This window comes from Mustela erminea, chromosome 15 (genome assembly GCF_009829155.1).
Source record: "Mustela erminea isolate mMusErm1 chromosome 15, mMusErm1.Pri, whole genome shotgun sequence".
NCBI classification, from domain to species: domain Eukaryota; kingdom Metazoa; phylum Chordata; class Mammalia; order Carnivora; family Mustelidae; genus Mustela; species Mustela erminea.
This window is the reverse complement of record NC_045628.1, coordinates 48,106,361-48,129,232: the sequence shown is the minus strand read 5'-3', so window position 1 is coordinate 48,129,232 and position 22,872 is coordinate 48,106,361. Positions and strand designations below refer to the sequence as shown.

General features: G+C 34.2%; 1 protein-coding gene across 4 annotated transcripts in view; it reads left to right on the top strand.

The window, feature by feature from the left end:
* PCDH17 (protocadherin 17) overlaps positions 1 to 22,872 on the top strand; it is a 98,522-nt gene that overhangs the window by 64,393 nt on the left and 11,257 nt on the right. For 3 of the 4 annotated variants that reach the window (XM_032314421.1, XM_032314419.1, XM_032314418.1), the window contains one exon: positions 13,927 to 14,010. The exons of the other annotated variant lie outside the window; for it this stretch is intronic. In XM_032314421.1, the coding sequence (XP_032170312.1) occupies positions 13,927 to 14,010 (84 nt within the window). The remainder of the gene's footprint in view (positions 1 to 13,926; positions 14,011 to 22,872) is intronic. 4 annotated transcript variants of the gene reach the window in all.

Below are 22,872 nucleotides of genomic sequence, written 5' to 3'. Positions count from 1 at the left end.
ATTTATTTAGCCCTAACCCTGTAAGAAAGAAAATCACATTAAATAGAAGAACTGAAAATAGAATAGCATTAGAAAATGTCAGTGTTACTTCAAATAGATTATTTGAACAGAAGAAAATACAGGTTTGTACTTTTTTGCAAACAAAAAAATAAGGGAAATAATTTGACTGTTTTTAAATTTAGAATTAATTCTTGCACTCAGTCTTAAACAGTATCATGCAAAATATATTACATATTTCAAAGCACTCATTGTGAGATTTAAATGTACTGTTATCATTTATACTAGATGAAGGAAGTTAGTGGTTCTCTTTTTAAAGTAAGATATAAGATTTTATGCATTTTGAGTATTAACAATAGAGATTAGAAAAGAATTCTAAATTGAAATTCACAGTGAGAAAAAAAAATGTTTTCCTTCTAAATGGGAGTGAAGCTACCCAAGTTTGTATCTGTGTTAGTAGAAGAAAGGAGTCAAATATGAAGGTTGGCCGTGCTCTCATCTATTTAAATTCCTCCCACGTCCATAGTTGATTGACACTCTCAACAAACTGATAATTGCCCACTTGATTTGTTTTAAATAATTCTCAATTTTTCTGGATTTTTAAGTAGACTTAAATCATTAGGAAATAACTTGTGATCATTGTGTGGGGCTTTTTTCTTTTTTATCCTTTATTTATTTACTGATTATTAATACTACACTTTTTTAGAGCAATCACTTGCTTTATTTATGGTAGAAGATCCATTTTTTCTGGAGACAATCTTCCATTCCTTTCGACACCTGCTCCCATTTTTAGAGCCCCTCCCTCCTTGAGGGACATGCACTTGTTTTCATTAAGTTTAAAACCCCTGAATTCAGGTTGGTTTTCTGCTTTTCCTAGACTTCATGTCTAGGCAGAGTAGCTCTTATTTATTCATAAAATAAAATTATTTTTATGCATATTAGCCATGTTGCAGAACAGCAATTTAGCAAATTTTTGCATGAGTGTTTCGTGCTAGAAATCTAAGATGACTTTCTTTATTCCTGATGGAATATTAGTTTTATAAGCTATCTTTACAGATTTATGTTAATGTAACATGTACTATATACAACTCATACAGAAAAAAAAAAAAAATGCAAAGATTTTGCCAAATAAGCAGAATAGAAAAAATGTTGTTAAGAAGCCAACCGTTTCTTATATCCAACATGAATAGCTCTGTTACCATGTTATTTGCTATTTAGGTTTATTATAAACACATTTCTACCAAAAAGTGAGCTATGAACCACTTGTTACCAAATCGCAGTGCTTGGATATAAATGACCACCTTTATATGTTCTCTACGTAGAATCGAAAGTCAAGGGGTATACCTGGGTGGCTCAGTGGGTTGAGCCTCTGCCTTCAGCCAAGGTCATGATCTCAGGGTCCTGGGATCGAGCCCCGTGTCGGGCTCTCTGCCAAGTGCAGAGCCTGCTTCCCCCCCTCTTTCTCTGCCTGCCTCTCTGCCTACTTGTGGTCTCTCTCTCTCTTTTTAATCAATGAATAAAATTAAAAAAAATCAAAAGTCAAATATCCTAGAATGTTTTTTAAGATCATAGAATACTGATAATGAAATAAAATAGAGTCTATATGTTTAGCATCCTCATCCTACAGCTCAAAACAAAGGTGAATTTTTTTAAGGTTGCCAAGAAAGTTGGAAAGGGGGTCAGAAACAAAAAGGAACCAAGACTACAAGTCTGCCGCACTTCAAATTACATGAATTAAGTTGTCTTCGTTATATGAAATCAAATAGATCATAATCCTACATCTCTTTCCATCATTATTTCAAATGTATTAAAACATACTTTAGTATTCCAGATATTCTTCAGTTTCTTTCATGAATAGTAAAGTCATAACAGTGGGGTATCTAAATTCCACGACAGTGAACATCCATAACCTTGAGATAGCAATAAAATGTATATTTTGGTGTTAACAGGAATTTCATCAAGTGGATTTTTACTTTAACCTGATGTACTTTGTGGCATCATTAGTCTATAAAATGTTCTGAATTGATTGAATTGGTTATATTTTTATATATACGCATAAATATGGAAAGTATATAAAAATACATGTAAGAAGAGAGGGTTTTGGTTTTTTTTTATTTGTTTTGCTTATTCTTTTTAATAACATAGGATCATTCATGTGCTTATTTTAATTACCATTACGGGGAGATTCTCATGGGAACCAACTTTTCTTGTTGACCTTATAGAGAAATTGAGGTTACAGAACATTTACCTGTGCAGGGGCACAGTTGTGAAGGAAAATCAGGTTCCAACATTGGTCTTTCCTGTTTTGTAAAGATCATATTGGTTTCTCTTAATCTTCCAGGGAAACAGCAGGCAATTATTTCTGCTTATGTTACTGAAAACACCAAAGAACACCATATTGTGTTTTGAACAGTTTACAATACTAATTTTGAGTACCATCTAGTGAAATGAATTCACCTGATTTACAGAAATCATTAATGTGACCCCCTCAAAAAATATGCTAACATATTGTCTCTCACTCTGAAGCTGATTCATTCAGGTCACAGAGATATAATAATCAGAGATGTTGCCTTGTAAAATGGCCTTGAGTACTGCCAAAGCCAGTTTTCAGAGCTGAAGGACTCAAATGAGCAGTCACCTTCACGTTATGCAGCATATATTTATGAGGGGAAAAAAAGTGATCTTTGGCACCATGTGGAAAGTCAGAATACAATGTACCAGCTAATCATTTCATGTCAACTGCTGAAAGGAAAAAAAGTAGAAAAGCCTTGACATCTTTATTTCCTCACTCTGATTCAGTTCTATGTAAACAGAGCTCCATTTTGACAACTGTTTAGCTCAAGGCGCAGATTTGAAGTATTAAAGATAATGGCGTATTTATTAGATTAACTTTTGCCAAGATCTTTTAGTGTCTTAGATAATTACTAGCCATGGTACATTTGAATGGTTTCGGCATGTATTATTGTAATGTGTACATTCCCTTGTAGGCATTGATGTTGTGTCAAAAGAGATATTAGAGAGTCTTTATTTAGTTATGTTTCATTGATTTGTGTTTTTAAAGTGTGTATGTATATGAAATAATTCATATCCCTGGTTTATTTCTTCCCCAAATTAAAGAAAGAGGTGAGGTTTCCTTTCTATTAATTTCCTGAATTTTAAAGAAACTATTCTTTCATTATCTTTCTAATTTTAATTATTGATCTGTCATTCTTTGATTACTCAAGTGAGCACCACCAGAATTGCTTCATCAAATTTGCACATTATATTTCTCCCTTCTGTTTTGTATGATTAATTCATACAGTCTCTTTGCATACTTGGATTTTCATTCGAGATCTAATGCCCTTTCATCCTTCTTTTATTTTTATATTTGTTTTTACAACAAATATATATTTATATTTGTTTTATATTTTTATTTTTATATTTGTTTTTTACTGTTTTACTTATTAGATTATTTTACAAAGCATGTTTTTATCACTACATTTTATAACTTTTAATTTTCTTTAAAGGTTTTTGATTTAAAAAATAAAGGTTTTTGATTAACTTAATATTTTGTATGGATTTTCCTAACAGCCCCTTATTTTTGTTTGTGGCTGTGTGGTTTTTTCTCACAAAAGAAATTAAGATTTTCTTTCTTTCATTTTTCTTTTTCTCTTCTTTACTTTTCTTTCTTTTTTATTTTTATTTTTATTTTTTTAAAGGGGAGTGGGGCAGAAGGAGAGGGAGAAAGGAATAAATCTTAAGCAGGTGCCATACCCAACATGGAGCCCAACACAGGGCTCCATTTCACGTCCCTGAGATCGTGAGCTGAGCTAAAATCAAGAGTCAGACACCAAGCCAAATGATCCACCCAGGTGCCCCAAGCAGTAAAGATTTTCTACTGCATTTTTCTATGTATGTAGATGAAACAGCTTTTAATTCAGTCAATAAATATATGATTGTTTTCCAGTTTTAAAGAATAAAAGGTCATATTAGTTTCTAGAAGAAAAGTTAACATTACTGATCCCAAATAAGATTTTCATTTGTTTTATTTTTTTAAATCACTTTTTCAGAGACAAATCACAGGTGTTAACCTTGATCTTTCTTTACTTTCTGGGTAGATTATCATTTGTCATGATTTACCCAGAAAAATCTCTGTCAGCACCTGTTGTCCAGGCATAGTCATTAATAGTGGTCTCTATCATTTTCAAAAAATACCCTTGCTTAGACAGTATGTCATATGGTCACCTGCTATTTATGGGTGACTACTACAAAAATGCAACATAAAAAGAAAAATGTAGAGATACATAGAGTGAGGAAAAATAACTATACTTGGGATCAGGAGAGTAATTTTTATTTTGCTACTAACTATTCTGAATTCCAATTTTCTCACCTGGAAAATAAAGACATTTTATTGCATGATCTCTAAACCTCTCATCCTTAAAGTATAAATTATGATATATAATTACATTTCCCTTGAGACTGAAAGTACACAAAGACTGTGGATGTATATAAACAATAGTTGCAAAGAAGAAGTTTAGATGCCTTGTTTAAGAGATGGCCTGAGTGTGGGAGGGAATACTTGCTTTCTTTTGTTTGGGGTTATAGTTGTCCAAATATCTTTGGAAAAATATAAATGAAGTGTGTCAATGTGATTATTATTCTGTATGTGAGCAGTAAATCATATACATGGAGACCTGAAATAGGCTCTAAGAAAAGTTCAGGCAAACAATTCTGAAAATAAGGTTCTTTCCACAATGTTCAATAAAGAGCTAAATAAGATATAATTTTTCGAGGGGTGCCTGGGTGGCTCAGTGAGGTAAAGCCTCTGCCTTCAGCTCAGGTCATGATCCTAGGGTCCTGGGATTGAGCCCCTTATCCAGCTCTCTGCTCAGTGGAGGAGCCTGCTTCCTCCTCTCTCTCTCTCTCTGCCTGCCTCTCTGAAAAAAAATCTAAAAAAGATGTATTTTTTTGAGTCATGATTTCTTTGAATGGTAATAAACCATTGGTAAATAATGAATAGAAGGCCAAACAGGAGCGCCTGGCTGATTCAGTTGGTGGAGTAGGTGACTTTTTATCTCAGTCGGGGTTGTGAATTTAAGTAGAAATTACTAAAAAAATTAACTCTTAAAAAAAAAGAAGATCAAACAAAAACTAAACTTTCTTCATTATTTTCTCCCCATATTTAGATATGGCAGAAAGAATTGTTAAAAATGGAACTTAATTGATTTAAAAAAAAATCAAAGAAAAACAAAAACTAACTTTACTTTTCATAGTTTATCCAATTAGTTTGTGATGGTAGTACTTTGAATTCCTGATTTTGTTTATTTATTTATTTATTTATTTATGTACATAATTGAATAGAAGTAGAGCATGGGAAAAACCTGTATGGTAGCCATGGAACATCATTCTAACCTTCAATCTGCTTCAGGTTTGTGTGGCCCAGGTCAAATCCTTTGCCTTTCTGGTATTTCTCAGATTTTTCTACTAAAGAATCCCTTAAGGCAAAGGACAGGAAATGCATACGTACCTCTCACAACTGCTAGAGGTATTAGATTCTCATGTTCTAGTTTTAAAATACCCAGAATTTTTCTTTCTGCTTTAAAATGTTTGTTTTAACAGGGAATTCGTGATTTAAATTGCTTTCCATCCAGTCATCTTATTCTTCAGGAAAACGGATCTTCACTATTTGTGTGTATCTTGAATACATTTTCCTCTTAGAGAAGCATAGAGACAGAACATCAGTGTTTCTGGAATTCTGACTCCATTCATTCCAAAAGTGCCCTAGAGGGAAAGAATCATATATTTATGGCTTTTTCACCACCACTGTGTAAATTAATACCACCCCCCCAAAGATTATGTGTATTACTCCTTATATGCTTGAATTTGGTCTGAGAAGTATTATATTGAGCATATTAAAAGCAAAAGCGACAACAGGAATGGTATGTTTTGCTCTGTAACGCTCAAACATTGAGTCCCAAGAAGAGTGGCTTTCACTTCAGCAGACTCCACATTCACACGGAGTTTATGTGCAAATTTTGCTGTACTTTCTTTGACTTGCCAGCACTACCCTGCCATTATAACTTCACAGCAGCCTTCACTGAGTGGTTTCTGTGAACTCTCCTAAGTGCTTGGCATGCATGTGCGTGTTTCCTCCCCACAAGGGCCCAATGAGGATATCCCCATTTTGCAGATGAGGAAAGGAAACAACGTAGAAGTTCAGAACAAAGGCGGTAAGACGTTAGATCCAGCTAGGGGGTCTGCCAAATTTGATCTCAGCCCTTTCTCCTTATTCTAACTGCCAAGTATTATTTATAGCTGAGAATGCAGTTTTAAAGATCGAAATTTTCAACTCCCCACCCCGAGCAGAGAGCTAGAGTCGGAGCTGGTAGGCCTCTCATAGATAGCCTGCATTGTGCTCTCCGGGTAGTGAAAGAGCTCAGCGGTGTCACATGCAGCTGCATGGAGCAAGACAGGCAGCGCCTGATTTATAAATGACCCACATACACAGAAGCACACTCGCCCTTCCTCATTGTCTTTGCCACATTCTGAACCCCTGCTGCTGACTGTGCCTTCAAAAAGTGGGAAAAGGAAATAGCTATTAGAAGCAGGCACAGCCAGGGATGCTGGCAGGCTCCCATGCGACACTGGCCTTTCTGTCTCTCTGTGAAAGTGTGTATGCATCTGTGTGAATGCAGGTGCACATGTGCATTGGTGTGCCCCTCCCTGGCCGTGTTTTTAGGTCCCCAGTTTATTTTGATCAATTTCCACATATGAGACAGTTAACTTGTTTTGGAAATGTTACTATTTTTGTAAAGACATGGACTCCTTGGCCAAGAAATTCATTAAAAAGGTCATAAAAGGTGCTTTCTTTTTTCTCTAAGTTTTGAGGTTTGGGGGTTTATTAAGTCACATGAATTTGGATAAATTTAATCGGGTCGTTTTCATGTTTGTATGTGCAACCTGTACCAGATATGCACTGTGTGGCAGGAAAGAGAATTTTCTTGAGGGAGGAAAAAATCTTTAGGTAATTTGGGAGCATAGCAAACTTATTGAGGGAGTAAATAAACCAGGTGGGATATTTCTCAATTGGGAACACAAGGGAATTCTAATAAATTGAAGGGTGGGAGAAAGTGTGTTCAATGGAGGGAAAATACAGAAGAGAGAACAAAGGAGATTGGAAGAAAACAAACTCTTACTCAGATGTCCTCCTAGAATCACTCCAGTGTCTGGGATGGAGGGAATGAGCTCTGTTCCTCCTCCACTTCCTATTATGTTTTATTGTTCCTTGTTGCTAGGACTTCAAATTAAAGCCAAAATTAGTATTCTTAGTACTATAGTTAGCCACCCTACAAGTTAAGCAGGTTTTTGTAAACTAAACTGAGAATCTATTTCACTATGGCTTTTTTATGTAATAAAATAATTTTGAATCCCAAAGTCAGAAGAAAGAATAAACTCTCAGAATAGAACTCATTTGTACCTGTGGCATGTATCTAAGCTCAGTAATTTTGCTTGCACTGTCCTCTAGTGATGTTTGCTTTCTGTCATAAGAAGAATGTTGACTTGCCTTTTTTTTTTTAACTGTTTTTTTGTTGTTGAAGTAAGGAAATTCACAGAGAATTTTTTGGTAAGATTTCTTCTGACTTAGTTGGATGTTTTAATATTCTTAGATACCTGTTCTCTGACTTCAAGACTAAAATGACTGAGAATTCAGCTACATAGGTTTGAAATCCCTGAAATTTGATCATAATCCAGCCTGTACCTCTTAGTGTACCATTCTGTTTTGACATCAAAGTAACATGGATTAAATGATTTTCTCCTCTCTGTAGCCATCGTCAAAGATAATGATGATTACATGGCCTATTATGCCTTCATGGCTTTTGGTAAGCATTACAGATTATAAAATCTGCTCACTAAAGCAGTCTAATAGTCAGCTGAACTTTTGTAGAAAACCCAAAGTGTATCAAGCATTGTTTCCTTTTGATTATAGTTGTGATAGTATAAATCCGTTTTTGAAATTTAATTTTGCATTCTTTTTCTAGGTCGTCATAATGATTGAGATCCAAATAGCAAGGAAAGATTAATTTAATAGCTCTTTGCTATTGTAAAGCCCAGCTCAGTGACTCAAATCCCTACCAAGAATCCACAGAAAGCTAAGATACAGGCACGGTACTTGAAGACATTATTTGAAAAAAAGTAGCAGTGTGTAATTTGCTATGCTGCAACAAAGCATGCATTGATTTTTCATTTAAAGAAACTGAAATAACATGGCAGAAATATTCTACTGTGAACAGTATAACAAAACAATATGAGATAAATTTCTTGCATTTATGTGTAAGATACTAATGTCAGTTTTTACATACCATTAGATTCAATCACTTGGAGAGATATATAACCAGGGTCGATGCTTAGGCTTTGCATTTGCAAAGGGCACGTGAATACTCAGTAACTGATACATACAAAGATGTAACATATTCTATATGTTACATCTTTGTATATATACTTGAATATCTATACACACACATTTTTTCATTTTTGGGTAGATCCAAATAGACCAGTTATGAGATTTGGTTCCATTTCTTTGTAGACCTATTTGATATTTAGTTATTTAGTCTTTTCCCCTCCCACAGCATTTGTTTCCTTTCGTGAAGTAGAGTGCCGCTATAGACTGAAAGTATGTGTCCTTCCAAAGTTCATATGCTGAAACCTAATCCTCAGTATGATGCTTTGGGGAGATTAGGTCATGAGGACGAAGCCCTCAAGAATGGGATTCATAACCTATAAATGAGGCCCCCTTCCGCCATGAGGACAGAGAGAAAAGACAGCTTTCCACTGAGAGCTTTCCACTAAGCCCTCCAAACACTGAGGCTGTAGGTGGCTGGGTTTTGGACTTTTTCTTAGCCTCCAGAACTATGAAAAATCAAATTTCTGTTGTTTATAATCACCCAGTCTATGGTAGTTTGTTATAATAGCCCAAAAGGACTACGGTAAGTGTTTACAGAAAAAAAGATGACTTAATATTAATATGCTGGGACATAAAACCCTAAAGAAACACAATGATTGTATGTGTATATACTAAACTAACTTAAAAAGAAATGCTTTTGCTAATAATGTATATAACTTTTGCTAATGTACAGTATATTTTGGTGAAATTAAGTATCATATATTTTTTTAAGATTTTATTTATTTATTTGGCAAAGGGAGAGTATAAGCAGGGATGAGATGCAGAGAGAGAAGAGGCAGAGGGAGAAGCGGACTCCCCACTGAGCAGGGAGCCTGATGTGGGGCTTTATCCCAGCACCCTGAGATAATGACCTGAGCAGAAGGCAGATGCTTATCTGAGCCACCCAGGCTCATATTTCTTAAGGGAAATATATTTCTGCCTTATTTTTTCCACTTAACTGAAAAATCAAATCAAATGCTGTCCATACAAGCATAAAAAGTGACTATTTTAATGTTTATTCACTCATTTCCAAAAAAGTGGAAAAATTTATTAATATATGCCTTCAGATAATGGCTAAGTGAGTTTCTGACTAAAAATATACATGTATTTGAAGGCATATTTAATATATGAAAATGTGTTTTTCTCCTTATAAGATACTTTTTTTATTTGTTAATCCAAATTCCCACGCACGTATGTGTACATACCTACAGTCACATTTTGTTTAAGAGCCTACTAGGATGCATGGAATTTTAAGTGAGGTTTCCATACACATGGTACTGAAAATGTGATTAGTATACAGAAAAATCAAAAGTAATAGAAACTAAAGAGAGAAGTCTTAGCAATCTTAGAAAAGCAGCATAGAGAGCTATTAATTTGCAGGCATTTAAAGAAAATACTCTATTTCAAAACTTCATGGGATTTGGATAATCTTACACGTACACATGCACACAAATATATTTTTCCTGGGTGATTTCAGTTAAGCCTTATACTCAGCAGCATCAATTTTACTAGCACATGGACCCGTCTCTTATGCCAAATTTAATTTATTTATGAACCATAATATAGAAGACAACATTTTAGTTCATTCATATCAATCTTGTTTTACTTTTCTGGAATCTATTTTTTAATTTGCCCTATTGTCATTCTCCATAGTAATTTTTTGCCATCTGGGCATTTTATATTTTGAAGGTTGTTTGTTTTTATTTTTGATTGTTTTGTTTTGTTTTTTGATAATCTGTATTGTTTCCTAGGGCTGCTGTAACAAAATACTGCTAATTGGATGGCTTAAAAAACCAGAAATTTATTTTCTCACAGTTCTAGAGACTAGAAGTTCAAAATTATGGTATTAGCAGAGCTATACTCTCTCACAGTTCTAGACAAGGATTCTTCTCTGCCTGTCCCTAGCTTTTGGTGGTTGCCAGCACTTGCAGACAAATCACTCCCAAGACTGCTTCCAAGGTCCTATGGTGTTCTCCTTGTATGACTGTCTCAGTGTCTCTTGTTTCTCTTCTTAAAAGGAGGGAAGTCAATAGGATTTAAACACACCCTAATATTAACTTAACTGACTTCATCTTACATAATTATGTATGCAAAAACCCTATTTCTAAATGAGGTCACATTCTGATTTTCTAGGTGGACGTGGATTTTGGAGGAGCAGTATTCAACCCAGTCTACTCTCTTGACCCTCGTATTCACTTCTGCCCCATTTACAAAATCCATCAACTCCCTCCCAATATCATTCAAACATCTTAACTCTTTCTAGCATAACTCTAAGTCCCATATCTTATCTAAATATCAACTAAAAGAGTCTAACATCTCAGCATCTAAATCAGGTGTAGGTGGGACTCTGGTGTGGTCCCTCATGAGCAACTTTCCTCTTCTTCCACAGACCTATCAAACTGGAAAAGAAATTACTTGTTTCCAAAACACAATGGTGGAACAAGCATTGAGTAGACATTCTCCTTCTAAATGGGAGAAAATGGAAGGAATAAAGGGACTACTAATCTAAAAGAAATTGGCAATATAGAAAGGCGAATTCTATTAGATTTCAAGGCCTGAGAGTAGTTCTCTGTGTTCTGGTGCTTGATGCCCTAAGTCCTCTTGACCCTCTGGGACAGTAACCCACCCTTCCTGGTCCCGTATCTGTGGCTGTACTTTAGCATAATTTTTCCTTCATTTTGTCTCATCTCTGTCCTTTTCAGTCCACATTAGGAGTGTTACATAAAATTCTCAAAGACTGTCTTCTGTGGAGGTTGAAGGGATCCGCACCATTAGACAAGCATGTTCTTTCTCCACAGATCTTTCCTCAGTGACCTTATCTCTAATCCTGACTTCCCTTATGATGATGGTTGATTGGATCCATAAATCACGCCTTAATCTCTATAGCAAATGGCTGTCAAGCCACACCCTTGCCCTTGTTTCCTGAGCACATTATCTGGATAGGCAGAGAATTTTCCAAATCAGGTGTTGGTTTTTTTTTGCTTGGAAGTTCATTCCTTAATTGATCTCTTTGTTCTCACATTTACTATAGCAGAAAGGAGAAATCAGGCTGCATCTACTACACTTTGCTCAGAAAGCTCTTTAGCTAAACATACAAATTCATCAGTTATAATTTCTTCTTTTCAACCAGCATTTTGTCCAGGTTTTCTGCCACTTTATAACAAGGATTGCTTTCTACTGTCCAATAACATTTCCATCTGAGACCTTATAAGAAATACCTTTAACATTCATATTTCTATGTACTTTCTGTTCTTGATGGTAAAGCCACATGTTATCCTCAAAGATGATAGAAACTTTCTCTCTAGCGGATCTCACTTCTGACAGAGCTCTGAGCAGAATCATTAAGTTTTCCCAATAAGTTATTTCCCAGTAAGTCTATATTTTTTTCAGTAGTCTCCTCAAGGCAGTCTAGGCTTCTAAAAATCATGCATCTCAAAACTCTTCTAGCTTATTACCATTACCCACTTCCACATTTTTAGGTATTTGTTCCAACAGCACATCACTTCCAGACACCAGAATCAGTACTGGAGGGCTGCTGTAACAAAATAATATACTGGGTGGCTTAAAATAACAGAAATTTATTCTCTCCCAGTACTGGAGGTCAGAAGTCCAAAATCGGGGTATCATCAGGGGTCTCTAATGACTCTAGAGGAGGGTCCTCCCTTGCCTCAAGCTACTTCTGGTGGTTGCGGCAATGCCAGGCTTAATACACTAATCTCTCCTATCTTCACATGACATTTTCTCTGTATGACTGTCTCTGTGTCTCAGTTTTCTTTTAAGAACATCATACTTTGGATTAGGGCCCACTCTAATCCAGTATGACTTCATCTTAAGTAATTACATTTGCAAGGACCCTCTTTCCAAATAAGGTCATATTCTAATGTTCCTGGTGGACATGACTGCTGGGGGACGATATCCAACCCTATACTCTCTAATTTCAATGAAATATATTTTTCTGAACAAAAGAGTTCTATACTTATATGATTCTTATTATATTATTTTAAAAAATAAATGCTATACCTTGAACATATCTAAAATATGTTAGGTATTGATTACTAAATTATTAACAAGTGAATGTAAAGTGCCTTTTGCATAGTAAAATGGTTAGTGGATAGAAAAAAAAAGTCCAATTTATGGTAGGATTGAAAACTTAAGAGAATTGTGTCAAATGCACAAAAGGCAAATGAGTCTGGTAACAAAATAAGAATAAATGAGGGTTGTAGACTATAAACTTTTCCTCATATATCTTTAGTAAAAACCAGGTTATCATTTCAGAATTTTAAATTGAACATAGTAAGAAGGTGGCTTACAGATAAATTATATTTTTCTGTAAACCAATATTCTGTATATTCTGTATTTTCTTTTCTGTGTTAAATATCACAATAGGCATCATTAAACATGTGCATGAGGGAAACTTATTTTCAGGTGTTTCCATCTGTTGTGGGAATATACTTTAAGAATAGAAGAGAAACATACACAAATTAAACACAAAGCCAGGGGAGAAAAGAAAAAAAATGAAAGAAAACATCTGCAGGGCAACAGTGTGGAAAAATGTTTGAGCTGCGTGTTATTAACTACTCAACCTGTTTTACATTGGAATCCTGCATAATTACATTCCAGGGGAGGGACAAGCAACAGATGTTGAATAAAGGTTGAAAATAAGAAAATGAGACTATTTAAAAAATAAAGCTACTTTGCTCACCAACAGGCTTTTTTTTTTTTTTTTTTTTTTTTTTGGCAGGACTTTTAGATGACAATCGATTTCATATATTGACTATGCATTTAGATGCAAACAAAATGTTCTCTTTTTTTTACCTAAGAAACTGATAAATTATATATCCATATATACCTAAGTTAGAGGTTCTTAAAAAGCAAAACAAAAACAAAATGCAGCATTTCTTTGAATTTTGTAAAAATAGCATTTATATGTTGGGTAAAAAAAGAAAAGAGTTGAGATTGTTATAGAAATATATGTATATCTCATTACTGAAGTCAATATGCTTTTAAAAATTGAGGGTTTCTAAGTGACTGAATAAAGAGCTAAGTTTCAAACAAGTTCCAGACAATACGTATCGAAATTTTACTAGCAGTGAACATTTTTATTAAAGCCTTATTCTCTAGAGATATTAAAGAACAGACAGTCTGCAACAGATTTGGTGGCCTGCTTCCTTACATCTTCTAGCCAGTATTACAGAAAAGTTTTTATTTTATGTAGGATAAATAAGTCCATCATCACAAGCATATTTTTCACATTGACCTAGGTGTTCATATAGTTACTTTACATTGTTTCTCTCTCATCTAAACTGAAATACTCTCCTGAAGTAATTTTCTTCCAATAACACTAAGTTTTATCTGGGGAAATACCAATGACCATATCTTTTAGGGATTGATCAGTTGAACAGATTTTAATATAAAAATTGCAATCAATAGAGAAGGATTCGTGATTCAATTGGCCCTTTTTTCCCACTTGGTTTTTCTATTTGTTAACTAAAAATATTTTATTTTTCAAGCATTCCCGACTTTGCTTTCCTTTGCTATCCTCACCCTACACACCATCACAACTAGACTTCAGTCTGTTGATCTGCTTCCTCCAGGTGAGCAATTTCTTCATCTGCTAGCTTTCTGCTCTGTGATCCGAATTTTACTTGTTAGATGATGGCACTCGTAAGACTATACACACATAAATGCAGAACTTGTAGACTTTATTTCTTTAAAGAACAGTAGCATAGTGAATAAGTAAGTTATTCTATTATCTCTGCATCAGTACTATTAGGATTTCAGGAAACGCTGTGTAACATTAAGGATTGAAAAGAGAATTTAACTGTTCCTCTAGATCAAGGTTTTTCATGTTTCACGTTTATTGTTGTTCTTCAGTGAGTTTAAGTGCTCCAGTTCTTAATTACTTAATGTAAAAAAAAAAAAAAAAAATCACCGCTTTCACAAATTTCACTTTGGAGTGAGTGTTAGGAAATGCTAGGGAAGAAATTGGTGGACTGGAGAGAGAGCTAGTATAGGAAAGACGTTTGGTTATTTTTCTTGGATGTTGGTTGTGGATATAGAACAAGCCATGTGACTGTTGTAGCCTGAAGAAGAATCTGTGTTTCACCTGAGAAACTGGGTCCACAAATTCTTCTTTCACTTTGGACAAGCAATGACACTCCATATTATAAGTGTTATTTTATGGAAATATATCTAAGGCTTCTTTACACATTACTTTGTAAAATCTGTACACATCACTCTGATACAGAAAACACATTGAAATTTGAAATAAGTAGATGGATTAAGTGAAAGAGAGAAAGAAGTATCTATCTCAGGTGAAATTTTAGTTCATCACATTATATTTTTCTGTGTCTGAAGTGTATATTGTCCAAGCCTGACTCATTTGAATGCTTTTGAGAGATCTGATTGGTTTCTGTGCAGTTTAATTTCTACACAAGGGCTACAAGCCAGGGGAGAAAATTATTTTATTAGGATTTTGTAGTGCTTGAAAAATATACATGTATGTTATAGCAATCTAACAATTACTGTCATATTTATTTGTGTTGCTTTACTTCATGCCAGAAAAAGAGAACAGGTTGCATTATTTCTGTATGGAAATGAATGGAAATGGAGAGAAAATACAAGTAAAGTCCTTAAACAGATGGTGTTACAGTGAGGGGAGTTTTACTTATTTCTGATTTGGGGGAGTGAGGGGAAAGTTTGACAATGTGAGTGCATGTGCATATACGTATACTGACACATCTATATAAAATCATCCCTGTTAGTGATTTCACATTCGTTAAATTAAAATCAGTAGGGAAAAAGTTTTATTTCTCAATTCTGTAAAAATTAAAATTAAAGTTAAGGATAACATTTATACCAAAGAAACATTTTGGCTTTTAGAATGTAAATTTCCTCACATTGTTTTATGTGTTCTTGAAAATCTCTTTCTCTTAATCTGACATTGATTCTCTGCTCATGTGCACATACATGCTTCTGGTGCATGTATAGGTGTGTGCACATAAACACCTGGGCACACACTTGGACTTCACCATGACTGTCTACTAATGGGAAACACAGGGTCATCTGGGAGCTAGGGCTGAATATAGGAAACCCAAAGATTGTTGTAAAGTGGATTAGGCCTTTATTTTTACATCCACTAAATAACTCCAGAAGATTTTTGTCCTTAGGTAAGGCTCTTTCCATTCATTTCCATTTGATATGGCAATGTGTTTTTTCATCATGTGTTTTTTCATCATACATAAGGATATGTATGCTTGCCTTTTTAGTTGTATTCCTTTATTGATAAAGTTATGACATACTACAATTTATCTTATCATTTCAAGAATTTTTTTTCACTTAATATATTAAGATAGTGAAGCTCATGAATATTTTCCATCCACATATATACTACAATAAAACTCTTCAGTTTAAAACTCAGTTACTGGAGTCCACTGATTATAATCTTTTCCTACCTTTGCACATATATATTTCTTTGATTTTTAACATACTAGAATGATCATATGTAAAACAATCATTTTGTGTGTGTTATAAAATAATCATACTGTTTTTTGTTTAAATCACTATTATCTCTCAAATATATGGTTCACAAGATACCACCTTTATGTTTATGGATAATAAGTAGATCAATGAGTTATATGCTAGACTGTGAAATTTTAAAGTAAGTGATTAATCTTACAATGAATCATTTATATTTGGAATTTTATGTAAAATTATGTGCAGATATATATGTTTTTAATCGTAAAAGCATCATTCCCAATAGATAAGAAGTTTTTATTTGCCAAGTACTTCTCACTTAATAGTTTTTCTATTTTGCTGTACTTATTACAATGACCTTATTTACCATAATAATTAAGTAGGTAGTTTTCTTTTGTGATCATGTATCTTTTTATCAATTTAGTGAATAAACACTAAAATACCTCTTTTATTAGAAATTTGCCAAATCAAATAGTTAAATTTTATTCCATTTTTATTGGACCTTGGATTTTAATACTAATTAATTTTAGATGAAGGAACATACTCATCTGAACCAGTAAAATTAAAATAAGTCACGTAAAAATTTAAGCTTAGGGTGACACTCTCTCAAATTCAAGTTGTTCTCTCTTTTTGTCACCCCAACTCTGTGGCCACTAGCAGGTTTCACATTCTCCAATTGACTCAAGTAATTACACCATTCTAAAGGAGTTTTAGGGTCCAGTTAGAAGGTTGCTGTCATTTTCCTAAAGATTGCTGTGAAAAAACATTGTACAAATTTGACTTGTTCAAATTGAAGTTCATTAATTTTTTTTTTTATGCCAGAACTGCCTAAAAAATTTATTTGGACCAGATTATGGAGGGTTTTGAAAACCAAATGGAGTAGTTCTGATTACAACAGCGCCCCTTATCCACAGTTTTGTTTTCCATGGTTTTGGTTTCCTGAAGTCAGCAATGTGATCTGGAAGCAGATGATTTCCCTCGGACTTATCACCAGGTGGTCACTAGTAGCCTTACATTACATCATCGCATCTACGTCCCTCACCTCACTTCTCATCACATAGGTATTTTCTCATCTCACATTATTACAAGAAGGATGCGCACAACACAAAATGTTTTGTGAGACCTCATTTCATGTAATTTTTTATTACAATATATTGTTATAATTGCATTATATTGTTAGCAAATATTATTGTTAATCTCTTAAAGTACCTAATTTACAAAATAATTTTTTTTAAATAAATTTTATTGAAGGTATGTATGTATAGGAAAAAAACAGTGTATAATATATAGGGTTGGTACTATCCATGGTTTCTGGCATCCCCTGGGGGTCTTTGAATGTATCCCTGTAGAAAAGGGAGGACTCCTGTATAACCTTTTTCAGTAATGACCATGGAAATTGTTAGGCAGCTACTCAAAAATATCTTTGGCAGCACAAAGGATCACTTCTTCTAAGATGGAGCATACATATTTTTAGGGGGAAAAATTCAAATATAGCATGCCTGAAATTAAAAAAGACTGTCTCAACGAATTCTCCTTGTGATGTCAATATGAATTTCCTCTTAGATTGGATTTAGACTACAAGTCTGAAGATAAGCTTTCATATATTTATTTCCCTCTTAATATTATCATGGGGAACACACTTCATTTTTATCATCTGTTCTTTGCTCCAGGTATGGTTGATTATCAATTAAATCACAGAAAGTACTCTCCAAGATAAGAAAGCATTTAAAACATCACTGTAGACACCTTTTGATGTTTATACTGCATTATGTATGGATAAGCTTTCATATCCTTTAGAAACACATTTTTATCTTTGCTCTGATTCAAGGGTTGCATTCTCCAATAGCATTTTGACTCTGGTTTGATTACATAGCAGGGTGATACAGAGGAACATATCTCCTCTCTTTCTATATATGAATTTCCTGACCTCTTTTCCCAATTTCCCCGTTGCTTCAGTGAGCTTTAATGATTACAAAATATTAAAGCTGTTACATAAAAAATGGCTTGTCATTGCCAGTAAAATCCATTACAAGAAACACTTTTGTATATTTACTCTAGAACATGATATTGAGTGTATTGATTTTGCTTAAATTTTCATTCTTAGGATGACCCAATCATATGGGATAAAAAACATCAGCTTCCAATAAACTTATAACACACTAAAGGTAATACGAACAGAATGGTTTTAGAGAAGTAATTCCAAGAACAGGCTTTCTTTAAAATGTCAGTTATCTTTCTTTTCCTACTCCTTGTGTGTTTTAAAACCATCTATAATAATAGCAGCAATAATTGTGACGGTATTAGCACCATGACTGTGGAAATTGTTTTAGTAAGATCAAGGTCAAATTGTATAGGTTCAAACTATCTGTGTTTCATTCTAAAGTCTAAAGTTACCTTTGGGACACTATCAATTTTAATAACTCTTTAAGGAAAACTTCATCTCACAGAGGCATTTTTAGTAAAAGTATATGTTTATTGTCATCTGTGTGTGTGCATATAATTCATTTCCATAAATTTATTTTGTATTGCTGCTTTCTTTAAAAACAGGATGTTTTTAAAATACTGATCAGAGCGAGGTACCCCTCTGTTCTTTCGGAACCATGTCCATATAATTTAAGGTAACTGAATTGAAACTTAGATCTATCTGTAGAGTAGGGGTCTATGAATTTAACAAAAAGCTTTTGGAGAGTAGAATGTCATTGAAAATATAAAAATATAAAAATATTTCTGGAAAATCTGTCTTTTGGGACCCCCAAATCCTATTGGCAGGTGTTGATTACTAAATAATAAGCAAGAGAGGATTAGTTGCATCTGAATTAACTCTATTTTCTGAGAATGTTAAAAATGACACCCGATTCTGTGTACTTGCATCTAGCAATTGAAAACAAACAAGAGCAGGAAATAAGATGAACAATGGGATTTAAACCGGTAAATAGTTATACATCCCAATAGAAATCAGATAGCAAGTCTGAGAGAAAAACGCTAATAAGACTATCTTGCTCGCTTCTTGCAAAGAGTTCGGCTTAATAGGCATGTTTTCATTGACCTTCCTTACAGGATTACCACTTTGCTGGGAGGATGACTTGAATTTTAGATGTATTCATCCATGTCATCAAAAATGGTGTCATTATCTGAGATGGGGTTAGCTAACACAGGCAATAAAAGCATAAGAAAACATCCTCTTTAAAGATGAAGAATAGTAGCATACTTAAATAGTCTTGGGCCTGAAATTCAGAGTATTTTTTTAAGTTGCTATAATTTTAAATTTGTCCTTGTAAACCAAACAGCTTTCTTTATGCATACCAGAGCATAAGTTTATCGCTGCATATAAATCAGGTTCTTTTGGAAGCTGAATTAACCCTTTCAAGACTCAAACATTATAAGGACTGATTAATTAATTCATTTGTGATGATAGCTATCAGATAAAGAATGAGAGAGAGAAACAGCTGACTTAAACTATAAGAGAGAAACTGGCACATTTGACACAATGCAGTAGAATAAAAAAAAAGACAAAAGGAGAAACGTAGGAGTGAAGTAGATGCTGAGTAGGCTTAGGTTTTTAGGGCACTCACTGTTTTCCGTAATTTAAAAGTATAAAGAGGTGATTATTTAAATATAGACTTTAATTTCAATAAAGGTGTCGCTGATTTTAAAAAGTCCCCAAGGGGAAAATATTCTGACCTCTATGCTTCAGTGGATGTATTCCAGGCAGATGCTTATCTTATTAAAAATTATAATAAATAAATAATAAATACAGAACTTTGTAAGTTCTCAAGAGTAAGTAGAGAACTTTGAATTTTTATGTGAGTGTGGTACTTAACAGACAAATGAGATGTGACTTTATTATTATTATTTTTTTTTAAGTAAGCTCTAGGCCCAAAGTGGAATTTGAACTCATGACCCTGTGATCAAGAGTCACATGCTCTACCAACTGAGTCAGCCAGGTGCCCCAGAGCTGATGTGACTTTAAATCCTATATATCTCATAGCAAAAGAGAGGCACTATGTATAACTTTGTTTACATCCTGGGATCCTTGTGAAAGTCGACATCACAGCTTCATAAATGAAAGGGTTTTTTATTGCTTGGTTTGGTTTTGGGGTTTGGTTTCAAGTTTTTATTTACAAGTCTAGTTTCAGTGGTTTTGAAATATGTAGTTTGTAAGGAGTGGTCTTGCTTATTATAGATTATCAATAGTATTTGGTATCTTTTTAATGTCTTCCTTTACATCAATGACAGCATTAGGGTGTGAATAATGAGTGTATTCTGTGTGCTCAAGGAATGGAGCATGAAAGAAAATACCATGGTATCAGTATCTTGATCCTCAAGGGGTATAAGGATCTCATTGAGGCAGACAGATTAAAAAGGAAAAAGAATAAGAATTAGGGAGCTAATGCTAGAATACATAATTCTGTGAGAAAATAGTGGCATTATCTTCATCCAAAATAGAAATACTTATTTTGGACAATGTATTCAGGAATTTTCTGTAGTAATTTATTCTTCATGATATCCAGAATCAACTTTGAAAAGTTTCTGAGATTCAACATCTACCTTATTTGTGGCTCTTCTCCTTGTAGGAGTATTTATTACTTCTTTCCTAGTTACCAAAAGGATCTTCTTTCTTCCAAATCTTTCCTCTTCTGGCCTTCTCAAAGAATCATTTAATCTTTCAGATATGTGATTATATGCAATTTTATGGTTGGTTAATAATAATAGCAAATTAGAGGAAGAATGAAGAAAGATAAATAGATGTAGGAAGAAGAAATATTTTTCTAATGCAGAATTATTAAATACAAGATTTATATAGTTAATAGAAAATAACAGTTGAATCAACATACCTTAAGACTTTCTTTAGTTTAGGAGGCGTAGGATGAGATGTGATCACAATGGGGTCACAATGAGGTCAGAATGACTGTGCCAGTGATTAATGTCATATCCTATTGTGCTCCACCAGAGATATCCTTGTTGGGGCCCAAACTCTAGCTGTCTGTTTACAGAAATAATGCTGATTTGAATGCTGCTTGCCCTGTGGCTCATCTCAGTTTTGTATGTTAATAAATGTTGTCTAATATCTTTTCAATCAAGCACCTAAATATTTCAAGAATCTTCTGAGACATACCATACATTGCTCAGGTATCTGTAACAGTGGTCGGTGGCCTGCTTCATTACATTTGTTTTTATTCAGAGAGTTTTCATTGTCTTTTAAATCCCAGTGAATTTTCGGTAAATTATTTTTTTTATGTTTTGACATTGCAACGTATGTTCTTTGACTTATAAAGCTGGTCTTTTACTACCCTGTGAAATGCACAATACTGTGTGGGTATTATTTCACTTTCTAATCCCTTTACCTAGATCATCTTGTTCCTGCTCTCCACTATTTATTGAAACCCTGATCATCCTTTGAATTGCCATCAAGCACCACTTCTTGTACAAAGCCTTTCACAATATTATAGTCTACATTTTCCCTATATTTCTGTTGCTTGACACTCGTATGACATAATTCAAAATGTATTGTTCATGAATTATTTCCCCTAGATGGTTTTAAACCTATTTTCTAATTTCTAGTCAAAATGCAAATGCCTTAGTGGGGAGATAAAATCTTACAGGCTGGAGAATTTTAGAAGTGGATAGACATAGGTTTACTTACTACAAACCTTTTCTTGACACAACCTTATTATTCTACAACATTCCATTCAAGATCCCTTTGCTCAAAAACTTCCAGTGCCTGAAGCACAGAATTGGTGTTTTATTCATTCTGACCTTCTGAATGCTTGAACATAACTTCTTTAAACTAACTACTGAGCTGTACATCTAATATTGTCACTGAGTTTGAGCTGTCTTTCCTCTGGCGGCTCATTTGAGTTGTACTGTTTTTCCTTGAGATGCCCTGTCAGAGTCCTTTTCTCAAAACAAAAACAAAAACAAAAACAGAAAACAAAAAAACCAAAGTTTGTTTCATTACTATAGTAAGCTTCAGAGCCAGTCCTCCTCAGCATACCAGTTAAGAAAGTGATGGCGCCATTTATCTGTGCCTTCACTTCCAAGCATCTGATGCTGCCCCAGGTGACGGCTGCACCTACAGTATGGGATTGGAGGAAGGGGGCAGCTAAAAATTGAATGTTAACTCCAGAGCAGTATACCAGGGTACATAATTATATTTTGCTATAGATTCCCAATACATGGTTTGGATTCTCATTCTCATTTTTTTTAAATATTCTTCTTGTTTGCACATTAAATCTTTTTATATTCTTTTGCTTTCATTCCTTAACATAAGCTTCCATTTAATTTATGTTTTCTTCATCTCAGAGCATTATCTATGGGTTGTTAATATATATGCCAGAAAATTCACTCTGGTAGACATGTTATTATGTCCAAAGGGTCACAAACACTTAAAACCGTCCCTGAAGGCGTGCAGGTGCACTGAATAGTAAGTGCAAATGCTCCAAGTGCTCCAAATACCCAGCTGCAATTGGATGCAGTTGAATATGATATAGGCCAGTGGTCTCTGTGTCTGAATGCAGCCGTGGCAGTACATTGGAAAGCATTGTGCAATGCAGGTGCACGCTAGAGGATTGCTACTTCAAAGCTACCACGGTTTGACTATTTGATGGTATTATAATAACTTCCTCTTCAAAATGTGCTTTCCACCTATCAAAAGCAGACAGAACGGTATTTCACAACTGAGGTAAAATCTGAAAGCCTGATTGGCAGTGGATCAACCTAAAAATATATACACATTTCTCTCAGGGTTTTTTACTACGGGAACTGTGTTTTCAATTTCTGACTCCTTATGGCCAATTATTAAGACGTAATTTTAAGTTTCTGGAGTTGTATATATAGTGTTTAATCGTTGTATTGCTGCCCATGTAAACAGGCATCCTCATAAGATGAGCACATCAGCATATTATAAAAAGAGACATGGTCCCCCTTATGTTAAAAGAATAAAAGAAACAAAAACATCCTATATGTGTGTGTATTGGCAT